The sequence below is a fragment of the Barbus barbus genome, assembly GCF_936440315.1.
Source record: "Barbus barbus genome assembly, chromosome: 48".
Lineage (NCBI taxonomy): Eukaryota > Metazoa > Chordata > Actinopteri > Cypriniformes > Cyprinidae > Barbus > Barbus barbus.
Genome location: NC_136726.1, coordinates 18157065 through 18179482, shown reverse-complemented (window position 1 = coordinate 18179482; position 22418 = coordinate 18157065). Strand labels below are relative to the sequence as shown.

General features: G+C 35.5%; 1 protein-coding gene and 1 pseudogene across 2 annotated transcripts; both read right to left on the bottom strand.

The window, feature by feature from the left end:
- Window positions 1-1119: 1119 nt before the first annotated feature.
- Window positions 1120-15597, bottom strand: LOC306866541 (ammonium transporter Rh type C-like 2). Its single transcript, XM_079411801.1, has 11 exons — window positions 15393-15597; window positions 11579-11771; window positions 10942-11092; window positions 9268-9415; window positions 8945-9111; window positions 8322-8459; window positions 8035-8171; window positions 5540-5664; window positions 5113-5186; window positions 4936-5012; window positions 1120-2040 (listed from the first exon to the last, which is right to left on the bottom strand). Exons 1-11 carry the CDS (start codon window positions 15580-15582, stop codon window positions 2010-2012), a joined length of 1431 nt encoding a protein of 476 aa, XP_079267927.1. The 5' UTR covers window positions 15583-15597; the 3' UTR covers window positions 1120-2009.
- A 2429-nt stretch (window positions 15598-18026) lies between these two features.
- Window positions 18027-21665, bottom strand: LOC306867025 (GDP-D-glucose phosphorylase 1-like; annotated as a pseudogene). Its single transcript has 2 exons — window positions 20849-21665; window positions 18027-18114 (listed from the first exon to the last, which is right to left on the bottom strand). The product of its transcript is annotated as a GDP-D-glucose phosphorylase 1-like (transcript).
- Window positions 21666-22418: the final 753 nt, after the last annotated feature.

Below are 22418 nucleotides of genomic sequence, written 5' to 3'. Positions count from 1 at the left end.
GTTTATGCGTGCATATATATATATATATACACATACATACACATACACACACACACACATTTATTTATTAATAAACAAACAAATAAATAAATGCACATGTATAACTTAAATGCTAGAAATTAATTTGGTTGAAAATGTAAGCATAAATCTGAAAAGAAAAAGAAAAATTCTAGAATACACTTTTTTAAAAATAGATTAATTAATTGACTAAAATAGTCAATAATAAAAATGTGATAAAATGCATAGATAAATAAAATTAAATTAGTAAGAATTATCTTATGCTCAGGTTCATTTGATCAAATATACAGTAAAATCACCATTTAAATAGCCATTTTAATACAGTTTTAATACATTTAAAAATTTATTTCTGTGATGCAACGCTGAATTTTCAGCATCATTACTCCAGTCTTCAGTGTCACATGATCCTTCAGAAATCAGTTGGATATATTTACTGCTCAAGAAACTATTAATAATTTATTATCAATGTTGAAAACCGTTGTGCTGCTGAATATTTTAGTGGAAACTGCACTACATTTTTCAGTATTCTTTGATGAATAGAAAGTTCAAAATAACATATCATATCTTTTGTAACATTATAAATGTCTTTGTCACTTTTGATCAATTTAACGCATCCTTGCTGAATAAAAGTATTAATTTCTGAACTGCATTCACCTGTGGCATACATCTACCCTTTGACCTCCAGCATCCAGTTATCCGTTTGGTGTTGTGTTTAATGGGACAGACATGTGGCATAATCACCTCTGACATCAACCAATCGACCCCAGACAAGCAAATGTCACGACCTTTCACCCCACCATCAGTCTACAAGGGACACAACTGGAATCCTCAAGAGGGTCCAAATGTCAAGTTTACACAGCAGTCTGGGTAGAAGAAGAATTAAAGAAAAACTAAATATCCTTTCTATAGCGCTCAATGGATGGAAACTGCAGGACTTTCTTCTCCAATTAATATTTACAAACCAGTCTGAATGAGCACATCACAAAACTGAAAAAAGGAAGGATTTTTGCAATATCGCCTTGCCCCCCCCAAAAGCTGAATGCATTCATACAAATGAGTGTAGAATTATGCAGAGAAAAGAGGAGCAAATGAAGCTAATGTACGAAGTACTTCAATTATTTAATCTGGAATTAGACAGTAGTCAAATATTTAATGGTTTCTTGTTGTTAAAAGAAAAAAACACAAACTTACAGTAAAGATAACAAGAGACAAAACATTAAGTGTATGATACATTACAGAAAGGAAACACACTGTAGGAATATTTACATACTGATATTGCACATTGTTGCTATTGTTCGGACAGATTTGTGAAAGCATTAAGAAAATGACAAATATTTGATTAAGAGATGTTATGCACGCATGCTGACTGACATGGACATGCAAAAACAAAATCTGGAAAAAATCTGGAAAAATCTATAAATAAAAGATTATAGAATTTCACTTTAAAAAAAAAATAAAAAAAAATGTAGATACAATGCATGGATTCTTACCTAGAAAATTAAGACAAACTATTTCTAATCTTATAAAACAAAATAATTACATTATAAAGATCAAAGGATGTTCGGATAACAAATGCTTAAATTAACACCAGTAAAATTATTTTCATTAAAAATGTAACAGCTTGGAGGTTTAGAGGTTTTTTGGTCACATTTTGTTCTGAACACATTCACAGGAAGTCACTTTAATCAGGAATCATCCCATTATTTTATTAAAAAAAATAAAATGGAAAAAAGATCAATTAACTTGATTTTTCTTTCTAATTCTGAATGATCTGAATTCTGACCTAATAATTCTCATACCCAAATATAGGATATTCAAGAGATTGGCATTACAGCCTGCATGAAATTAATGTATTCTCTGTATCATCAAAATATTGTAGGTATGTGTTTCTTGGAAAGCAAAAGGAGAGGCTCTCAGTTGGTCATTTTGGTGGGTAGTGAGTATCGTTATCTTGAGGGAGAGCAGCAGGAAAGCAGATCTGATTCTGTGTGTTAACGCTGCTCCACGAAGTTTGTCTCTCTCCTGAATGAGAAACCATGTGTTACTTTCAGCTTTCAGTTAGAGTTTACTGCTTCTAAACTCAACTCAGTCCGCAAGCGCCACCTTGTGGTGGAGAGAATCATGTATTTGTTTAGCCACTCTTGGCAAAAATAACTTCTCTAATATTTTGAGACGCTATATAAAACACATTTTAACTTAATAGCAACATTCTTATTACCACTATTATCTGTATTAATTTTCTCTTGATATTTTCCTAATTTTCTGTGAAGCTCTAAAAGAAATGAATATTTTGTGTTATTTTCTTTTAAAAACTTTATTTTTGAATTTTCTATGAAGCTAAAACTACATTTGTACATCATCCATCCATCCATCAGGTCAAAAGTTGAACAGTTAATGTTTCTTAAGTCTCTTCTGCTCACCAAGCCTGCATTTATTTGAGCCGAAGTACAGTAAAAACAGTAAAACTTTGAAATATTTGTACTATTAAAAATTGTACATTTTAAAATGTAATTTATTCCTGTGATTTCAAAGTTTAATTTTTAGCATCACTACTCTGGTCACATGATCCTTCAGAAATCATTATAATATTTTGATTTGCTGCTCAAAAAAATAAAAAAATTATATATATATATATATATATATAATTAGTTGAAAGCAGCAGAGTAGTTTTTTCAGGTTCTTTGATGAATAGAAAGTTCAGAAGAACAGCAAAGCAGAATACTAGCATGATTTCTGAAGGACCTTGTGACTGGAGTAATGATGCTAAAAATTCAGCTTTGAAATCACAGGGATAAATTACATTTTAAAATATATTCAAATAGAAAACCGTTATTTTAAAATAGTAAAAATTTCAATTTTACGGTTTTCTGTATTTCAGATCAAATGAATGCAGGCTTCGTGAGCAGAAGAGACTCACTTAAAATAAAAAATTTTTTTACGGTTTTCATGCGTGATAGAGATATATATATATATACACACACACACACACACACATGCGCATTGTTAATCCTTTTGATCTTTTATAAAAAAAATTAAGCTTTCATTGGAGAATAAGAATTTAAAATGGGGGAAAATATCATTATGGAATAAAGGTTTTCTTTCTCAAATACATGTTGGACACAATTGCTGGTACCCCTAGAAATTCTTGAGTAAAATATATCTGAAATATATTCCCATTCATATTCACAATTTGGAGCACTCCAGGGTGATTAGAACATTAATTTATCCAGCCATGGCTTCCCGTTTCACAGAAATATAAATAGGAGGGAAAAAGCCCAAATTCCCTGAATCACAATGAGAAAAAACAAAGAATATATTTCTGATGTGGAGCAAAAGATAATTGAGCTTCACAAGTTAGTGAAGTGGCTTTAAGAAAAGAGCTAGAGCAGTGAAAATTCCCATTTCCACCATCAGGGCAAGAATTAAGAATTTCCAATCAACAGAAAATGTTATTAATCTGCGCGTCTACATCAGGCATCCTCAAATCTGGCCCACTCCTGCAGAGTTTAGCTCTAACCCTAATCAAACACACCTGAGCATGCTAATCAGAGTCTTCAAGATCATTAGAAAATCACAGGTACGGGAGTTTGAACAGGGTTGAAGCTAAACTCTGCAGCAGATTGGCCCTCCAGGGAAAGATTTGAGGAACCCTGGTCTATATTGTCCTAATGCATGGTAAGGAGGAGAGTTTGAGTGGCTAAAGACTCTTTTCAAGGACCACAGCTGGAGAACTGCAGAAAATAGTTGAGTCTCAGGGTCAGAAAACCTTTAAAAAAGAGCTTTTTAGCAGCAAACACTCAAGATGGGTTTAGTGAACACAGGGATGTAAAGTACCCCATGTGTACAATGAAATATACTGCTGTATTTCTGATGTTATGGGCCTATATTTCTGCTGGAGGTCCTGGACATCTTGTTCAGACACATGGCATCATGGATTTTATCAAATACCAACAGATATAAAAAATAAAATAAAATAAAAAATAAATAAATAAATAAAAAAAGTGACTGACTGTTAGAAATATGTAGGCCATGTTTGGATCTTCCAACCGGACAATAATCCACACAGACCTTAAAAACAACACAAAAATGGGTCACTGGGCAAAAAAACCAAGCTTCTGCTGGCCATTCCAGTCCTCTGACCTGAACCCTGTAGAAAATGAGTGAGGTGAACTGAAGAGAAGAGGCACCAACATGGAGCTGTGAATCTGAAGGATCTGGAGAGATTCTGGATGAAGGAATGGTCTCTGATCTCTTGTCAGGTGTTCTCTAACCTCATCAGGCATTATAGGAGAACATTTAGAGCTGTTAAACTGGCAAATGGAGGTTTCAAAAAGTATTGAATAAAAGGGTGCCGTTAATTGTGGCCAATGTGTATTAGAGAAAAACATTTCACAATGATATTTCCCCCTTTTTTAAATTCTTATTCTCCAATGAAAGGTTAGATTTTTGTTAATTTTTTTAAATAATAGATCAAAAGGATTAACAATGCAGATTCACAGCCGCCTTCGATCATATTTACCAAGGGTACCAACAATTCTGACCACATATACATATGGTATTTACGTATTCATTTCCTTTTGATCTTTATTTTGTATTTTCTATGCAGCTACAAAATACATTTATTGTTCTCTGTGCATGTTAATTTCTGTGGCTTTTATGCACGTCTACCATTTTCATAATTGTTGTGTCTAAATGATTACACATTGGATTACAAATGTCTTCAAGGACAAAAAGGATCCAGTTCAACGGTCCCTTAGTATTCATGCGCCCCCTGGTGGACATTATAGGATAGCATATCATTATCATTAGCCATTAGAGATTAAAATGTCTAGAATTCACAAACAAGCCAATAACCGAGGAAATATTAACCATGTCTCATTTTAAATGGTGGGGTCAGTGTTTTATTCCAGTACTCACATGTCTGCATGTTTGTTGGGGATCATGTGGTTGTTGTAGGCCAGGATAGGAGGAACACTTTCTTCATCCTCAGGAACCTGCAACAGTCAATGGAAAAAAATAACATTATATTGTATTGTATTTTAAATCAAGTTAAACAAATTTCCTGCAAATGTTAAAGAAAAAACAAACTCTGACCTCCCAGTAGATCTCGTCATCAAAGCAGTTTTCATCTGCAGGATCGCCCCAGATGGGCAGCTTCAGAACCAGGCCTGTTGGTGTAACAATACAGTTATGTCAACATGATAAATGTGACATTTCCATTACAAACTGAAATCCAATACGCCTGGCCATTCACTCCAGCTGAAGATCAGGTGTATTCGTGCAAGCCTGAACCCATAATGCAAAACCATTAGGAAGACAGACTAGGTAATGTCATCCTGCACGGTCCTCTTTAGTTTTCATGTTACAAAAAAACACACCTGTGCCACTACATGGCAAACAATCACAACAAAGCCCTTAAGATCTGCAAGATTTTCTGAAGTACTGTATTGTGTATTATTGCACACAACGAGAAGCCGTCACAATATGCACTTAAACTGGATTAATATGAATAGACTCTTACCAACAAATATGCCGCCTCCGATTCCAAAACACAAGGCCACACACAGTCCTGCTGCCTGATATCCTCCCTGGATAGTGGGTACACGGTTCGCAAAAGGCCCTGTAAAGTCAAATGTATTTTCCAACCTGAAATGGACAAATGTGAACATTAGAGTGAGCTAAATATTCATACTAATTGGCATTAATAGTTCATCCAATAATGATAAAATTTGTGTAATGTACTCAGCCTCAGGCCATCCAAGATGTAGAGGTGTTTCTTTAGCTAAACGTTGAAATGTAGCATTGCATCACTTGCTCACCAATGGATCCTCTGCAGTGAATGGGTGCCGTCAGAATGTCTGAATTTTATCAGAGTCCAAATAGCTGATAAAAACATCACAATAATCAACAAGTAATCCACACCACTCCAGTCCATCAATTAACATCTTGTGAAGTGAAAACCATTGCGTCTGGCTAAAATAGGAGTCCTCCATTCATAATATTGCTTTCTCTGGTGAACAATATAGAAATATGCACAGATCAAGCACCATTTTTAAGCAAAAACGGTCCAAAATTGTTTTAAACATATGTTAGTGGATTTTGATGTGAGAGGACAGAGGAGGTTTTTTTTGTTGTTTTTTTTCCAATGGAGGAAGTTATTGTTGATTATTGGCCTTAATGATGGATTTATTACAGAGACGTAGCTTTTCATTTCACAGGAAGTTGGAATTGGTGGATTGGAGGCTTTACTGTGTATTATTGTGATGTTTTTATCAGCTATTTGGACTCATTCTGACGGCACCCACTCACTGCAGAGGATCCATTGGTGAGCAAGTGATGTGATGCTACAGGTGCATCTCAATAAATTAGAATGTCGTGGAAAATTTCATTTATTTCAGTAATTAAACTTAAATTGTGAAACTCGTGTATTAAATAAATTCAATGCACACAGACTGAGGTAGTTTAAGTCTTTGGTTCTTTTAATTGTTATGATTTAGGCTCACATTTAACAAAAACCCACCAATTAACAATCTGAACAAATTAGAATACTTCATAAGACCAATAAAAATTTTTTTTTAGTGAATTGTTGGCATTCTGGAAAGTATATGCACTCAATATTTGGTTGGGGCTCCTTTTGCTTTAATTACTGCATCAATGCGGCGTGGCATGGAGGTGATCAGCCTGTGGCACTGCTGAGGTGTAATGGAAGCCCAGGTTGCTTTGATAGCGGCCTTCAGGTCATCTGCATTGTTGGGTCTGGTGTCTCTCATCTTCCTCTTGACAATACATAGATTCTCTATGGGGTTCAGGTCAGGCGAGTTTGTTGGCCAATCAAGCACAGTAACACCATGGTCACTGAACCAGCTTTTGGTACCTTTGGAAGTGTGGGCAGGTGCCAAGTCCTGCTGGAAAATGAAATCAGCATCTCCATAAAGCTTGTCAGCCGAAGGAAGCATGAAGTGCTCTAAAATTTCCTGGTAGATGGCTGCGTTGGCTGTGGACTTCAGAAAACACAATGGACCAACACCAGCAGATGACATGGCTGCCCAAATAATCACTAACTGTGGAAACTTCACACTGGACTTCAAGCAACATGGATTCTGTGCCTCTCCACTCTTCCTCCAGACTCTGGGACCTTGATTTCCAAATGAAATGCTAAATTTACTTTCATCTGAAAAGAGGACTTTGGACCACTGAGTAATAGTCCAGTTATTTTTCTCCACAGCCCAGGTAAGACGCTTCTGACGTTGTCTCTGGTTCAGAAGTGGCTTGGTAGCCCTTTTCCTGAAGACGTCGGAGCGTGGTGAATCTTGATGCACTGACTCCAGCTTCAGTCCACTCCTTGTGAAGCTCTCCCAAGTGTTTGAATCAGCTTTTCTTGACAGTATTCTCAAGCTTGCGGTCATCCCTGTTGCTTGTGCACCTTTTCCTACCCAAATTCTTCCTTCCAGTCAACTTTGCATTTAATATGCTTTGATACAGCACTCTGTGAACAGCCACACCTTTCAGTAATGACCTTCTGTGACTTACCCTCTTTGTGGAGGGCGTCAATGTTCGTCTTCTGGATCATTGCCAAGTCAGCAGTCTTCCCCATTATTGTGGTTTCAAAGAACAAGAGATACCCAGAATTTATACTGTAGGGATGGTCATCAATTGAAACTCAAAATGTAAATATTCTAATATTTTGAGATACTGATTTTTGACTTTCATGAGCTGTAAGTTCTAATCATCAAAATTAAAACAAAAAAAACTTTTGAAATGTTTCACTTTACATGCAATGAACCTAAAATATATGAAAGTTTCACTTTTTGAAATAACTTACAAGAAAAAAAATGAACTTTTTCACGATATTCTAATTTATTGAGATGCACCTGTATTTTTCTCCAAATCTTTTCTGATGAAGAAACAAACTCACCTATCTCTTGAAAGGCTTGAAAGTGAGTACTTTTTAGATGAACTATTCTTTTAAACTTGTGTTACGTGAAATCCAATGTAATTCTTTTTCTGTTCACTGACCCTAGATCTCCATAAACCGTGTTGGTGGCAGCAGCAGCTGAGATGGCACCCACAATTCCTCCAATAACTCCTGGCATAGCGTGCAGGTTATGGATGCCACAGGTGTCCTGAATTTTTAGTTTCTCTTCCAAGAACGGCTGAGGAGTAGAGACAAATGAGTCATTTATAATAAAAGAAAGTTTTTACTGTGACAATGTTCTTGATTAAATAAATAAACAGATGGCATAAAATGTCATAGTTTGGGAGGAGAAATCTCTGGAATAACTCATCTGACAGGTAAGACTCACTGAGAAATAGATGTAGCCCAGCGTGGATATGATGCCACAGAAGAAACCCACAATCAAAGAACCGTATGGCGACAGCATAAATTCAGCTGCTGTTCCCACAGCAACTCCACCAGCCAGCGTGGAATTCTGGATGTGAACCTGGAAAGGAAAAAAATAAAATAAAATTAAAAAAAAAAAAATTAGAATTTGGCTTTAAATTTTTGGATGCAAAATTTGGTTCACAAATTACAAATGCATTTCCAAACATGTTAAATGAGAAAGTGAATTTTTTGGCCAATGGATTTCCATAACTTGTCCAGTCATTGCATTTACTGGATAATAATAATTTAATAAAGAATGCACTCACAGGAGAAATATCTAGCCACTAAAATATTTAAAACATGGCAAAACATTTTTTTTAAATATGAATATATTTCCATGACATTATTGCCATAACAAAATATCTTATTTTATTAATTTCTGTAAGTTTTCCAGGCTTGGAAATCACGTTTTTAAAATGCACTCATATTTTCAGGTTTTTCCATGATCCTTGAATAAAAAAAATAAAAATAAAAATAAAAAATTGTGATCATGTCTTCGCTTGTGAATAAGAGAATCTGGTCTGCCATAAAAAGGATGCTTACCATGTCTAGTTTCCCTGCTTTCTCAAACAGGCTGGATATGGCGACTGTAGTGAGGACGGTGGAGGCCAAGGCCAGGTATGTGTTGATGGCAGCTCTGTGCTGACCGTCTCCATGATCAGCAATGGCAGAGTTGAAACTAGGCCAGAACATCCACAGGAAAAGGGTGCCTGTACAGAACGCCAGGATGTAAAAACGCAAATAAAATCGGAGCCTTCAATTAATTTTTGCATCAGTGTCCATCTGTGTATTTGCTAAAGAAAGCTTTTGCATAGAATGTCCAGCAGTCCAATAACAAACATTTGTAACAAGATTAATGGATTTACCAATCATGGCAAACACATCCGAGTGGTAGACAGACCCGTTCAAATGTTTGCTCTTATCCAAATTCGGCCGATACAAAACCCATGAAATGGACAGACCATAATAAGCTCCAAAAGTGTGGATCACCATGGATCCGCCGGCATCTTTGGCCTAACAGGGATTGAATCATTGAACAAAGGTAAGCATGAAGCCATCTGATGTCCTTCATTTGGACTCAAAACATAGGTTTTGTGGCTTTTAACTTTAAATTCATCTATATGCAAGTGTATTACCAAAATATACTAACAAAAAAAGTTTAACAAATTAAACACTGAATGAGACATCCTCGTACACTACAGTTCAACATGTTGGGGTCTCATGCATTTGTGATAAAAATTACAATAAAAGTGAAATTACAGTAACTTCTGGTTACAATCAAAAATACTTTATGCAAAAATATTTCCTATCAATGACAAAGCTAAATTTTCAGCATCATTACTCCAGTCTTCAGTGTCACAAGATCCTTCAAAAAAATCATTCTAATGTTGATTTACTGCTAAAGAAACATTTACTGTTATTATTCAATGTTGAAAACAGTTATGCTAAATATTTGGGTATATTATTTTTTCAAGCTTCTCTGATGACTAGAACGTTCAAAAGAACAGCATTCTATTTGAAACAGAAATATTTTTACTTTACTGTCACTTTTGATCAATTTAATGCATCCTTGCTGAATAAGTTTCAAAAACAAGAAAAAGAACTTACCAACCCCAATTTTTTGAATAGTAGTGTATGAAAATATATTTGTACTGTGTGAAATATGCTAATAATTTTAGGCATTTAGAATAAATAAATAAAGTCATTGTACTAATCAAAAAATTATTATTATTATTATTATTATTATTATTAACCATCATCTACAATGCTTTTAAAACTTTTCAATTGCCATATAGAATTTAAAGTGCCCCTATTATAGATTTTTGAAAATGACCTCATACAGAGTATAACAGCTCTAAGTGAATGAAAACATCCTGCAAAGTTTGAAATCTGAAAGTGCAGTGTATAAAGTTATTGTCTCTCAAAAGAAAGAGTTGACTCGGAATCATCGAAACGAGTTGTTTCGAATCCCAAGCAGTTTCATGTTGACCTCAACATGACACATTAGCATATTGCCCGCCCACTTGTGGGTCTTTTTGCTTTGGTCTGAATGAAAATGCAAATTCATTCTTTGCCACTAGGTGCTGCTATTGGAGCGGTAAAAATTTTCCCGGTAACGCTGTACACAGAGCAGCACTGCCTCACAAACACTGCTTTATAAGGCATTACAGGCATGATGAAATAAAAATGAGACCAAACGAACCAATCATCGCAGATCAGCGTGAATCAAAATGAATCGTTGAGCGAATCGTTTGGGAGTCGTTGAGCAAGTAAGGGAAAAATAATTCATATTATAAAGACAATGAAAGTGTTTGACTTTGCATGCATGTCAACCCATTATTGGGGACTCCCAAAACCAAAATATGAACCTTTCATTACCCATAATAGGGGCACCTTTACACTTCACATCTGTCTTTAGGAAACTGCATGAAATTTGGTGAATGTAAATGCATTAAATTACATTGAAACATTTAACATGTTAAGTGCATGTTAACTTTAACAGCTCTGAAAATACAAAGTAAAACAGCGATCAGACCCACATGGAGGACGTTCAGGATGATGTACTCTTCAACAGCAAACAGCGTGACACCAAACAGTGTCATCACCAACAGCTGAACAGGACTGACCTTCCCCAGAACAGCTCCGTAGGCGATCAGACAACCCGCCACACAGAAATCTGCATTGATCAAGCTGAACAAAGAGGAAAGGTTTAAATAAACTCACCAGTTAACATTTGCACCCTTTTTTTTTAGCCCTGAATTTTTAATTCAGTCCAAATCAGTGACAAGAAAAAATTTAAATGTACTTTACACAAAGTAACAAACCGCATAAAAAGCGCTGATAACAAAAACAGGGTTGCCCGCATTTGCATAGTAGAATCATTCACATTCTTGTTTGTCAGGCTGTTTTTCTAATTACTGTTTACATGCAAAACAAATCCTTCATTCTCACAAGGAAGTGATACCGGAGGTAAACAACAAAATGGTTTGTCTAAATTATCAACACTAGGTTCACATCCAAAAACTGCTTATTTTCAGCATTAAACTGCAAACAAACGAGCAAATTAGAGGATTCTGGTGGAAGGACTCCTCTTTCAGTACTACTTTATCTAGTTTTATAAAAAATAAAACCCATTTTTTTTGGCAACTAATATCTAACAAATGAGAAGTAACATACTTTTCTATACCGATCTTGATCTTTCCATCCGTGTAGTCCAGAGAATGGAACCAGCCTTGCATCAGAAGAGCCCACTGGATGCCGAAAGCCGCAATCAGGAAGTTGAATCCCACGGCACCAAAGCTGTAGCGCTTCAGGAAGGTCATGAGAAAGCCAAAGCCCACGAAGATCATGACATGAACATCCTGAAAACCTGCAGAAGGATGAAAAATATTGCCAACTTAACAAATCAATCAACCCTCAAATATGATGAATCCCTTCTTACTGTAAATTATAGAGGCAGCTATATTATACAAATGCAAGTATATATTTTTATGCACAGTACTGTTAAAAAGTTAGGGGTCGGTAAGGTTTTTTTAATGTTTTTAATTTTTTTTTTAAGTCTCTTAAGTTCACCAATGCTGCAATTATTTGATCAAACACAGTAATATTGTAAAATTATTATAATTTAAAGTAACTTTTCTATTTGAATAAAATTTAAAATGCAATTTATTCCTGTCATTACTGCTGTCTTCAGTATCAAATGATCTTTCAGAAACCATTCCATTATGGTGATTTGCTTACCATCAATGCTGAAAAACAGTTTTGCTGCTTAATTATTTTTTCCCCTCTCTAAATAAATAAATTATTATATATAAAATAATAATAATAATAATAATCTGCATAGTTAATCCTTTTGATCTTATTTCAAAATTCACAAAAATCCAACCTTTCATTGGATAAGAATTTAAAATGGGGGAAAATATCATTATGAAATAAATGTTTCTCAAATACACGTTGGACACAATTATTGGCACCCCTAGAAATTCTTATGAGTAAAATATCTCTGAAGTATATTCCCATTCATATTCACAATTTGGAGCACTCCAGGGTGATTAGAACATGAAAGTATCCAGCCATGGCTTCCTGTTTCACAGAAATATAAATAGGACGGAAAACAAAGCCCAAATTCCCTGAATCATCCATCACAATGAGAAAAACCAAAGAATATATTTCTGACGCGCAGCAAAAGATAATTGAGCTTCACAAATTAGTGAAGTGGCTTTAAGAAAAGAGCTAGAGCAGTGCAAATTCCCATTTCCACCATCAGGGCAAGAATTAAGAATTTCCAATCAACAGAAAATGTTACAAAACTGCCTGGAAGAGGACGTGTGTCTATCGTCCTAATGCACGGTGAGAAGGAGAGTTTGAGTGGCTAAAGACTCTTCAAGGACCACAGCTGGAGAATTGCAGTTGAGTCTCGTGGTCTGAAAACCTTTATTATAAAAAAAAAAAAAAAAAAAAAAAAAAAAAGTCAAACAGCGCCTAAATGCACATGTTGTTCGGGAGGGCTTCAAGAAAAATTCTCCTAGCTCATCCAAAAACAAACTCGTATTCTGTTATCAGACACGGCTGGAACTTCAAATGGGACCGGCTTCTATGGTCAGATGAAACTTTAAAAAAAAAAAGAGCTTTTTAGCAGCAAACACTCAAGATGGGTTTGGTGAACACGGATAAAAAGTATTGTGAAGTTATTGTGAAGATGTTCTAGGTTTTCTTCCACAGTAGAAATGCACAACAGCACCACAAGGACATCTAGATGCTGGTGACACCACAAAACTGCTAATGACAACAGACAGAGCTGTGCTTTCCGAACAAGCCCTTATTTGCACAGAGAAACACAGCCTGCAGGCCCTTATTAGCAAGAAAGCTCTTTTAGAAACTGACAGCAACTGAAATGCTTCAAGCGATGATGCAGGAGCTACAAAACTTCAGATCTCCCACTGTAACAACTGCCTGGATCAATTACAAGTCTTACCAAGTTGTCTGGGCTGTATTTATACACAAATAACATTGTCTGTGGCAAGTAACTTGAGTTAATTAGGATATAGCAGGTGTGATATTTGTTTTCAGGCATATTAGGTGGTATCAAATCTCACATTGCAAACAAACAACATATTTGAGTTTTATAAGCGTATCATCCATCACTCTTGTGTCTATGCTAAGCACTCCACCCTGTCCTTGCACTATCAGGGAACATTCTCATAATCAATAGCTTGAGTCTGGTCTACAAGTGGACTGCAAGAAGATGAGCTCCTCCAGGAGACTTGTGCAGTGATAGTCACACCTCAACAATGACAAAACGCGTTCAATGACACCTGATCTGTCTGCAAACAATAGTTTACGTCCGAGTTCATACACCACATGTCATCCAACACTTGCAACGTGGATAGTTGTAGAACAGAGGACCGTCTGAGCAGAAGACTAAGCTCTACAGTATACATGACTGAAGAATTCAACCACACCTTCGAAGATTCAAAAGATGACAATGGATACTGATCTTTATACAAGCAAAGAGTAAATAAACCCCCTACCTCCCCCTGTGCCACCTGTCACAAAAGAACATTTGCGGTAAAATGACAGTCCCATGTGCATAAGGAGGTATGCAGGTTCTCAAGTTTACGAGAGTATGAGAGAACCTCACAGATGTAGCACATGATAAACTGATGTGTGTGCGTGTGTGTAATAAGTTATTGAAAGTAATTGCAAGTTATTGAAAATGATCGCATAACATTATATATTAAATGTATAAATTGTACATTTTATAAACGTTTTATATATTTTCTTGAACATTTAAGTAATAATTATAAAATATTTTTTATTATGTGTCTATTTAAATGTAATTCATCATTATATAAAAAATATTTAATTTAAATATACAATTTAATAATATTTTTATATTATACACACACATCTGATTTTTACATATTTTATACAAAATAAAACATTTGAAATAAAAATAATTTAAAATAAATGTAAATATTTATACAATATTTAATATTAATACATTATATAAAATGTATTAATATAACAACTGCACCAGTTGCACCACCCAAAGGACGGCCCTATACAAACTACCATTCAAATTATTAATGTTTTCTTTCCCTCTTTTTTTTTTTTTTTTTTTTTTTTAATTAGTCTCTTCTGCTCACCAAGCCTGCATTTATATAATCCAAAGTACAGCAAAAACTAAAATATACAGAAATATTTCCACTATTTAAAATAACCGTTTTCTATTTGAATAGATTTTAAAATGTAATTTATCCCTGTGATTTCAAAGCTGATTTTTAGCATCATTACTCCAGTCACAAGGTCCTTCAGAAATCATGCTAATATTCTGATTTGCTGCTCAAAAACATTCATTAAGTTGAAAACAGCCGAATATATATTTTTTTCAGGTTTCTTTGATGAATAGAAAGTTCAGGACAGCATTTATCTGAAATATAAACATTTTGTAATATTACAGGCTAAATGTCTTTAACGCCACTTTTGATCAATTTAAAGCATAATTGCTAAATAAAAGTATTAATTTCGATCATTTCTTTCCAAAGAAAATCTAATAAAATGAATATAGCTTTTGAATGGTATAGTGTAGCCGGTTACAAAAGCTTTTTATTTCAGATAAATGCTGATCTTAGGATCTTTCTATTCTGAAAAAAAAAAAAAATACTCAAATATTGATAACAACAACAACAATAAATGTTTTTTGAGCAGCAAATCCGCATATTAGAATGATTTCTGAAGGATCATGTGACACTGAAGGCTGGAGTAGCCTAATTAAGCTGAAAATTGAGCTTTGATCACAGGAATAAATTACATTTTAAAATATATTCTAATAGAAAGCACAATATTACTGCTTTTGCTGTATTTTGGATCAAATAAATGCAGACAGACAGATAGACAGAATACTAATTATACCATCTGTATTATTAAAAACATCAAGAGGAATACAACAGACACCAATTAAAATAAGAAAACAGAATTGTGCACCTACTTGGATATCTGTAGTAAAAGTCATTCTCAATATCACTTGTGATATTGTTCTCCTTTCTGTAGTCAACCCAGCGAGGATCTGCCTCCTCATTATACCGCACAAATACCCCAAAAAGAATGATCATAGCCAGCTGCCAGACGAAGCACACGGCAGGTAAACGCCACCTGATGTTAGTATTCATGTTGTCCATGTCTGCAGGCTGTGATTAAGAGACGGGGACGCGCATTAGTCTCACTTTTAAACGCAGCGGGAGCGCGGAGGTGTGTCCGTGTCTTTCAGAAAAGAGAAAACATTTGCGAGAAATGTCTAAGGATGACTGATTGCTACAAGTCACGCCACATGTTGCTAATTGATGGCGCTTTGGATTTTAAAGCACCTGTGTGTTGTTGTCGAAATATTTGGAGTCTGTTCATTTCTAATTTGAGTATTCAGGTATTTCAGGGTAAAACTTTTAATTTAGAGTAAGCCTACTGTTCAGTCCAAACTGCGTCGCCAATATGTCGAAATGCTTGTGTCCTAAATGAAAAGCTAGCGTACTTTAACCACCCCAAAGAACCATACTAGGCTTAACAGGCTCTTTATTACGGTAACAGTGCTATATAGACTGCTGAAGAACCTTTTTATTTATTTGATTTGGGAAAGAACAGTTTTTCAAGCCACTCAAAATACTATTTGGTGCCAATATAATATATTTCATATAGATATTTAAACACATTTATCATATTTTTTTTTTTTTTTTTTTTATTGCCCAGACCGAAAAAAAGAGGAAAATTTAGTTTTTATTGGATTCTTCTTGTAATTGTAGCTAAATCTGGGTCAGGGGGAGCTGATTTATTTGATAAAAGAATTATTGCTCATTTGTGGAGCATTTTAAAATTTTGGCACATAATACACTCATTGTGCAATGTGCATGTATGGTACAGTGATGCTTATTAAGCGTTCTCTTTCTCCAGGCCTTGACTCCGTGGACGTGTTGGACGTCTGTGGGCTGAACTGGTTACTCATTGATCTGACAGAATATGCGCTTGTATTCATGAATGCAGGGACGGATTAACGCACGTGCCCAGGGCACTGGACCAGAGGGGGGCCAGCCGAAATACCGCTACTCCAAGAACGCGATTTCAATCGTGCCCCCTCAGATTTTTGAGGCAAGTAGATTTTGAATGCAGCTTCCAAAAAACAAAAAAATAGCCGAATATTTTTATATTTAATAAACGATCACACCTGTGTGATTAGATCATTCAGTGCTGCACATCATCAGCTGCAGCCGTGTTTTTCTACAGCACTGCGCATTATAACCAATCACACATGATTCTGTTGAGTATGAGTTTATGACCAATAAGAGGCGTCCAGATGAGTCATCGCTGAAACAGGTTTTGTTCAGTGCGCGCGCTCCCTGAATAAATTCTGCTCTCTGCCGATTTCTCTCATCACAAAGTGCAGAAGTGCATACTTTACTTTACTTTTTACTTTTGTCATTTAGCAGACGCTTTTGTCCAAAGCAACTTACAAATAAGAAAAAGTAACTAAAACTAAAAGTTACAACTCTATAAATACTATATACCCACATATTTAAGAAAATAAAGAAATTAAATAAAATTTACACATGAATGAAAAAACTAAAATAAAAAGCGATAGCCTACTTACCATTGCCGGTGTCCCTGCCCGGTGGAGTCGCACGGTAGAGTAGATGGTCTTTACACTCTTTACGATGTATACTCTGCATACGATGTAAGCAAGATATTAATTTCACAATGTAAGCAACTTCAGTGATTAATGGGAGTTTTTGAGAGTGCTTTAATTCTGGTCAATGATAATGTTCTCTGATAATGTAAATTGATTGTCTATTTACACTTAGTGCAAATAGCCCACCTTTTGGCACAGACTGCAGTCAGGCCAGCCTCCACTTTGAAAAACACGGTCATTCTAGCCGCGCGTTATTTTGTGGTGCGCGCATATACTCGGCGTTGCGGTAATAGCGAGTAAAAACTCCGATCAAAGGAAAAGCGATCCCTGGCATTCATAATAATAATAATAATAATAAAAAAAAATCCCTGGCATTAATTTATTAAGCCAGTTTCTCTGTCAATAATGAATCAAATAAATGAATTAATGAACGAATAAATAAATACATTTTAAATAATACAAATGTTTAAAAAACGGTCTGATAAAATGAAAATGACTTCAAATGTTGAGTAATATTAAATGTAGAATTTCCAAATAATATGAAAATAACTGATGAGAAATAACACAATAAAAGCCTTTCATCAACTTGCATATAACCATATTTATCTGTAAATTCACAAAAAGAAAACTCCTTGTTTCCACGAAAAACGTTTCACCTTTCAGGACTGTCTGATTTTCTATTACAAAATAAAAGCCCATATTGCACCTCTGCGTCATAATTCGCCCCTGCATGAATGAGACCATTAATTTTCACTGGTCCCCCTTGTAATTAATTGTGAAGATTGAGAGCTTTGACACGGTCAAGGTGCAATTCCTGAGGCTCCGAATATTTTTAGACAGAAACTGACCATTTCTGGTCTCCATTGAGTATTTGACATTGTCCCAAATGGCACACTTAATGTGTACTTGTGGGCTTACCATGGTTGTCATGCATGTCCTGTTTGTTCATTATGTCACCAAAGTATGGGCCTGTAGGATGGCAATGGTTTCCTTTGAATATCTGCTGGTCTGTAAGAACTGCTTCAGCCCAACCTGCCTAGAGATTGACACAAATGTCCCCTGTTAGAAACAGACAGTTTGTTTTTAAGTTTTTGCTGAAGGGGTTTAAACCTCCACTAGTTTTGAGTACAGTATCTGGTACGTGGTATACTTGCATGTGTAATGTAAATGTTATCAGTCACGCTCTGGTAACGTTCTTCTGTCTGCAGGCGTCACGCAGTGCATGTGTGATTGTTGCTGTTTCAGTATGGCTTTATGCTTAAGCAAGCTCCTTTTTTTCTTTATCATTGTTTTTTGGATTATGTATACTCAGATATGATCTTTTTTCCTTTGTAGTTGAATGCGGTGAGTGAAATTTGATATGGTGAACGCTGAACTCCTGTGGGTTGTGAGGAGAGGGGCTCGTCCTGCTTAAGCAAACTCTTTGCTCTCTCCGTTGAGAATCTGCGTGAATGTTAAGTGATCCTTAGCAATGTGTATGTCTCCTCTGACTCTGTGTTTAATACAATAACTATTATAATATAATGTAAACATTTATTTAAATAAAAATGTTTAGATAAATGTGTATAAATTAAATAAAATTATTAAATAGTAGTTTGTATTTGATTTTTTTTTTCTATTTAAAACCTGTTAATATATGGTTCTTTTTCTAAACTTGTTTCACTTGTATGATGCATTGCACCATTTTACACTGTATCTTAAAAGAGTATACCTAGAGTATACATACATAACCTTATGAAAATGATAACCGCAAATTAATCATGGGTTTGGTACACTAACCAAATAACCATTTGTAGTAAAACTGTGGTTATACAACATAACCCCCCCCCCCCCCCCCCAAAAAAAAAACCATGGTTACTGCACTTTTACTATAATATTCAATTCATTTATTGTAGCTAATACTTTTTGTAATGGTTACTTTTTGTAAGGGAAGTTAATAAATTATCAAATGAGTAGAAATTACTGCCACCTTGGTACTTATATAAATAATAATAAATTGCTCATAAATGTTTGATTATTGCTGATGCCTCTAGTAATTATGTGTCTGCTTGTATAGATTTACAACCTATTTTAGGTTCATTTTAAGCCAGGCATATAGTAATTTTGGCACAGTCTGTCCATATTTCACCCAGCGCTGGCTTGTATTTAACCTAGCATTTTTTTTTTTTAGAGTGTGTTAGAGGGGTCACCTAACCCTTATTTGGACCTTGAATGTTTAGTCATCACTCATCACTGCCCAATCAAATGACTGGCATCAGGTCAATGATGAATCAGTTTAGTAAAGTTAAAAGACAAATGTATCATCTAGACGCCCTCAAGAGTGTTTGTGGATGCCAGATGAAAGAGCCCATATACAAGATGCTCAGCAGGGCTCATGTTGTGGTGTGAAACAGATGACTCGGGTCTCCTCAGACCGGTTTAGTGTTAGTTACAGCAACCATCACCTGGAATTAATAGGAATCGGAGGCCACAGAGAGCGTTTAAACGACGCCAGGATGGTTTGATGTTGTCTGGGTTGGATCTTCTCAGCCGTGCGGTTTGGATTCAACACGTGGGAGGGATTTTTACCTCATTGAGCTGTAAACAGGATGGCCACGGTACACCGATGCGCTCAGAAAACTGCGTTTTGAGGTCAAATTCCTGTTTAAGAACTATAATGAGCCTCAAGGGAGGATTCATATTTTTCAGCATTAAACTAGCTTCTCTTTCAGGCTCCTTTTGTATATAAACGTACACCGCAGGCCTCAACGCGCGTCGCATTCATCACGATCTGATCAAGAACTGGTTCAGAGACTAAATAGTGTCCACAACATTCTGTAATGGAACCGTGATAATATCAGAAATCATGTTTACAGGTTATTAGTCCTGAGACCCAGCAAATGGATTCATTTAGACGGAATTTTATAATCCAATAAACGGTATGAAACAATTTAATTAGTAATTAACATTAATGTAGCCTACTAAACAAACATTTGTTACTGTGTATTTTATTCCCTAAATCAAATTATCTTTTTTCCCCCAGTGTGGCGTTTTAACCACGTTCCACCTTCACAAACCACTAGATGGAGCTACAGAGAAGTAGGCTACTCAAAAGCATACATATTTTACTAGTGCTAAAATACAGCATCCAAAAAATCTTACTGCCTGGAATACTGTATCCCACAATGCAACGCACTTGACCTGACTTTCCTTTTCAGTGTGATATAACATTCTTTTTGACTCATTATTTGATCAGTCAAATTTTTAAACTTTTTTTTAACACATTAATGGGCTAAAAAACAATATATATATTTTCATTGCCAAAAAGTGGGATGTCTGTTAGTGAATTAAACACGAAAAGCGACAAGGTCGTGTGACAGCATAACTGTTTGAAATTTTTTTTGTGTTGTAGTGTCATGTTTTTATAAAAAAACAATAGTAGAAATAATTATTGTATTTTTGTTATTGTTATTTTACATTAATGTTATTTTACACCACATATACACATATATAAAATATTTTGCACCACGTATAATATATGAAATAAAAAAATAGAACATTTCACGCCAAATATATCACACATATGGAACAAAACTAGGCTATTATATACATACATATTATATATATAAAAAATATGTATATGTTTATATCTCCATCAGGGATGAAAATAATTCAGCAGAGGCAGGGATGCATAAACCGGGGGGGGGGGGGGGAAATCGCACCATATATATATATATATATATATATATATATATATATATATATATATATGACCCGTCCGGGACACAGACGGGTCAGGCTTCCTCCGTGGAGGGCAACCTCGGGTGATGAAGAGGTTGTGTGTGATGTTCCTATCAACCAGAATATCAGTGAGACTACAAACTGCATTGACTGTCAAATCCAGGTTTGAACCCTGGGTGTAGAACAGAAAGCCTCCTGGGAAGTCCAGAAGGCGATACAAGTCTTTTTTAGGCAGGATCGTTTCTGCCGGGGAGGTTTCAATCCTCAGTTGGTGGTTTAGGTAGTAGCTGTGAAGATGGAGATGGTTGACTGAAGTAAAATCACCCAGGCTGTTAAAACCAACTCTGAATCCTGGATCAGCGCTCAGCAGAACCGATTCTATCCCCATCTGGACCGCCAGAGGTGTCAGTATCTGTGGGTGACACCTGTCCGGTTCAGGTACGAGCAGACAGTGACCGAATTCCAACAGACTTACGTTTATAATGACTTTGCACCTCCTTTTTGAACCATTTTGATGGCATCTAGCATCACACTGTTTCTGTAGCTCAAACAGCAGCTCTTTCGGGTTGATCTTGTTGAAATTGAACTGCTGCGGGTCAAAGTTCTGCCGGACGCTCAGTATCTCCTGAGGTTTTCGTCTCTCGATGCCACTCATGATGTTCAGCTGAGCGATGTAACGTTAGGCACACGGACCGGAGAGGATCCGCGTCTCCAGATCGTCCAGATGATACCGAAGAGACCGGCGTTTCTCTTCTCCGTCCATCCGGACCGCAGCGCGATGTCAAACCTCGACCTGGTCTGCTGCCCGCAACAAACATCACTTATAAAGTCCTCGTTAGTGTAGGTGAAAACGGTACAATCAACCATAGTTTTGGTACATTATATACACTATTTTCCCATCAAGCACGCATTAAACTGATCAAGAGTGAAAGTAAAGACGTTCTGTCAGAGGATTCTGTTTCAAATAAATACCGTTCTTCAAAGGCCTGAAAAAAATTATATATATATAATATTAAGCAGAGCAACTGCTTATAACACTGATAATAAGAAGAAAGGAAGGATCGTGTGACACTGAACACTGTAGTAATGGCTCCTGAATATATTAAAAATATATTTAAATAGTAATATCACAATATCACTTTGTTTATTATAATTATAATAAAAATAAATAAATCCTGCCTTGTTTTCGAAAGAAGTCGAAAACCTATTTACCTTAAAATATGTTGTGAACTCCAGACTTTCACTATTTTGTTAAATGTGCACATATTAGCATAATACATCAAAAGTGAGTCAGCTGAAAATATCTCCAATGTTTTTGTTTTCTAATAAGCAGCAGTTAAAATGGTTGTTACACAAAATATTTAATAGAATGTTTTATGTAAATGAATGTTTTTGCCCTTTTAAATATGAAAAGGGAATACAAAGGAAAAATAAATAAATGATTAGAAACCCCTCCCAATTATCAGCAGTCACAAAATTAAAAAATTAAGGATTTGACCTATTATGAAACATAAAACAGTAGGTATTGCCAATATGAGCTAAATGTCACAAAGTCAAACAATTCTCATGTCAGAAACAAAGGTTAAAAAATAAATAAATACAAATTCCACTGGTTATATA

What these genes read in the sequence shown, in the direction of transcription:
- LOC306866541 (XM_079411801.1), bottom strand. Translation starts at nt 15,582, where the DNA reads ATGGACAACATGAATACTAACATCAGGTGGCGTTTACCTGCCGTGTGC. An exon ending in ATCAAGATCGGTATAGAAAA is followed by an intron (nt 11,093 to 11,578) that starts GTATGTTACTTC and finishes CTCTTTGTTCAG; the next exon opens with CTTGATCAATGCAGATTTCT. An exon ending in CCCAACAAACATGCAGACAT is followed by an intron (nt 2,041 to 4,935) that starts GTGAGTACTGGA and finishes TTTCTCATTCAG; the next exon opens with GAGAGAGACAAACTTCGTGG.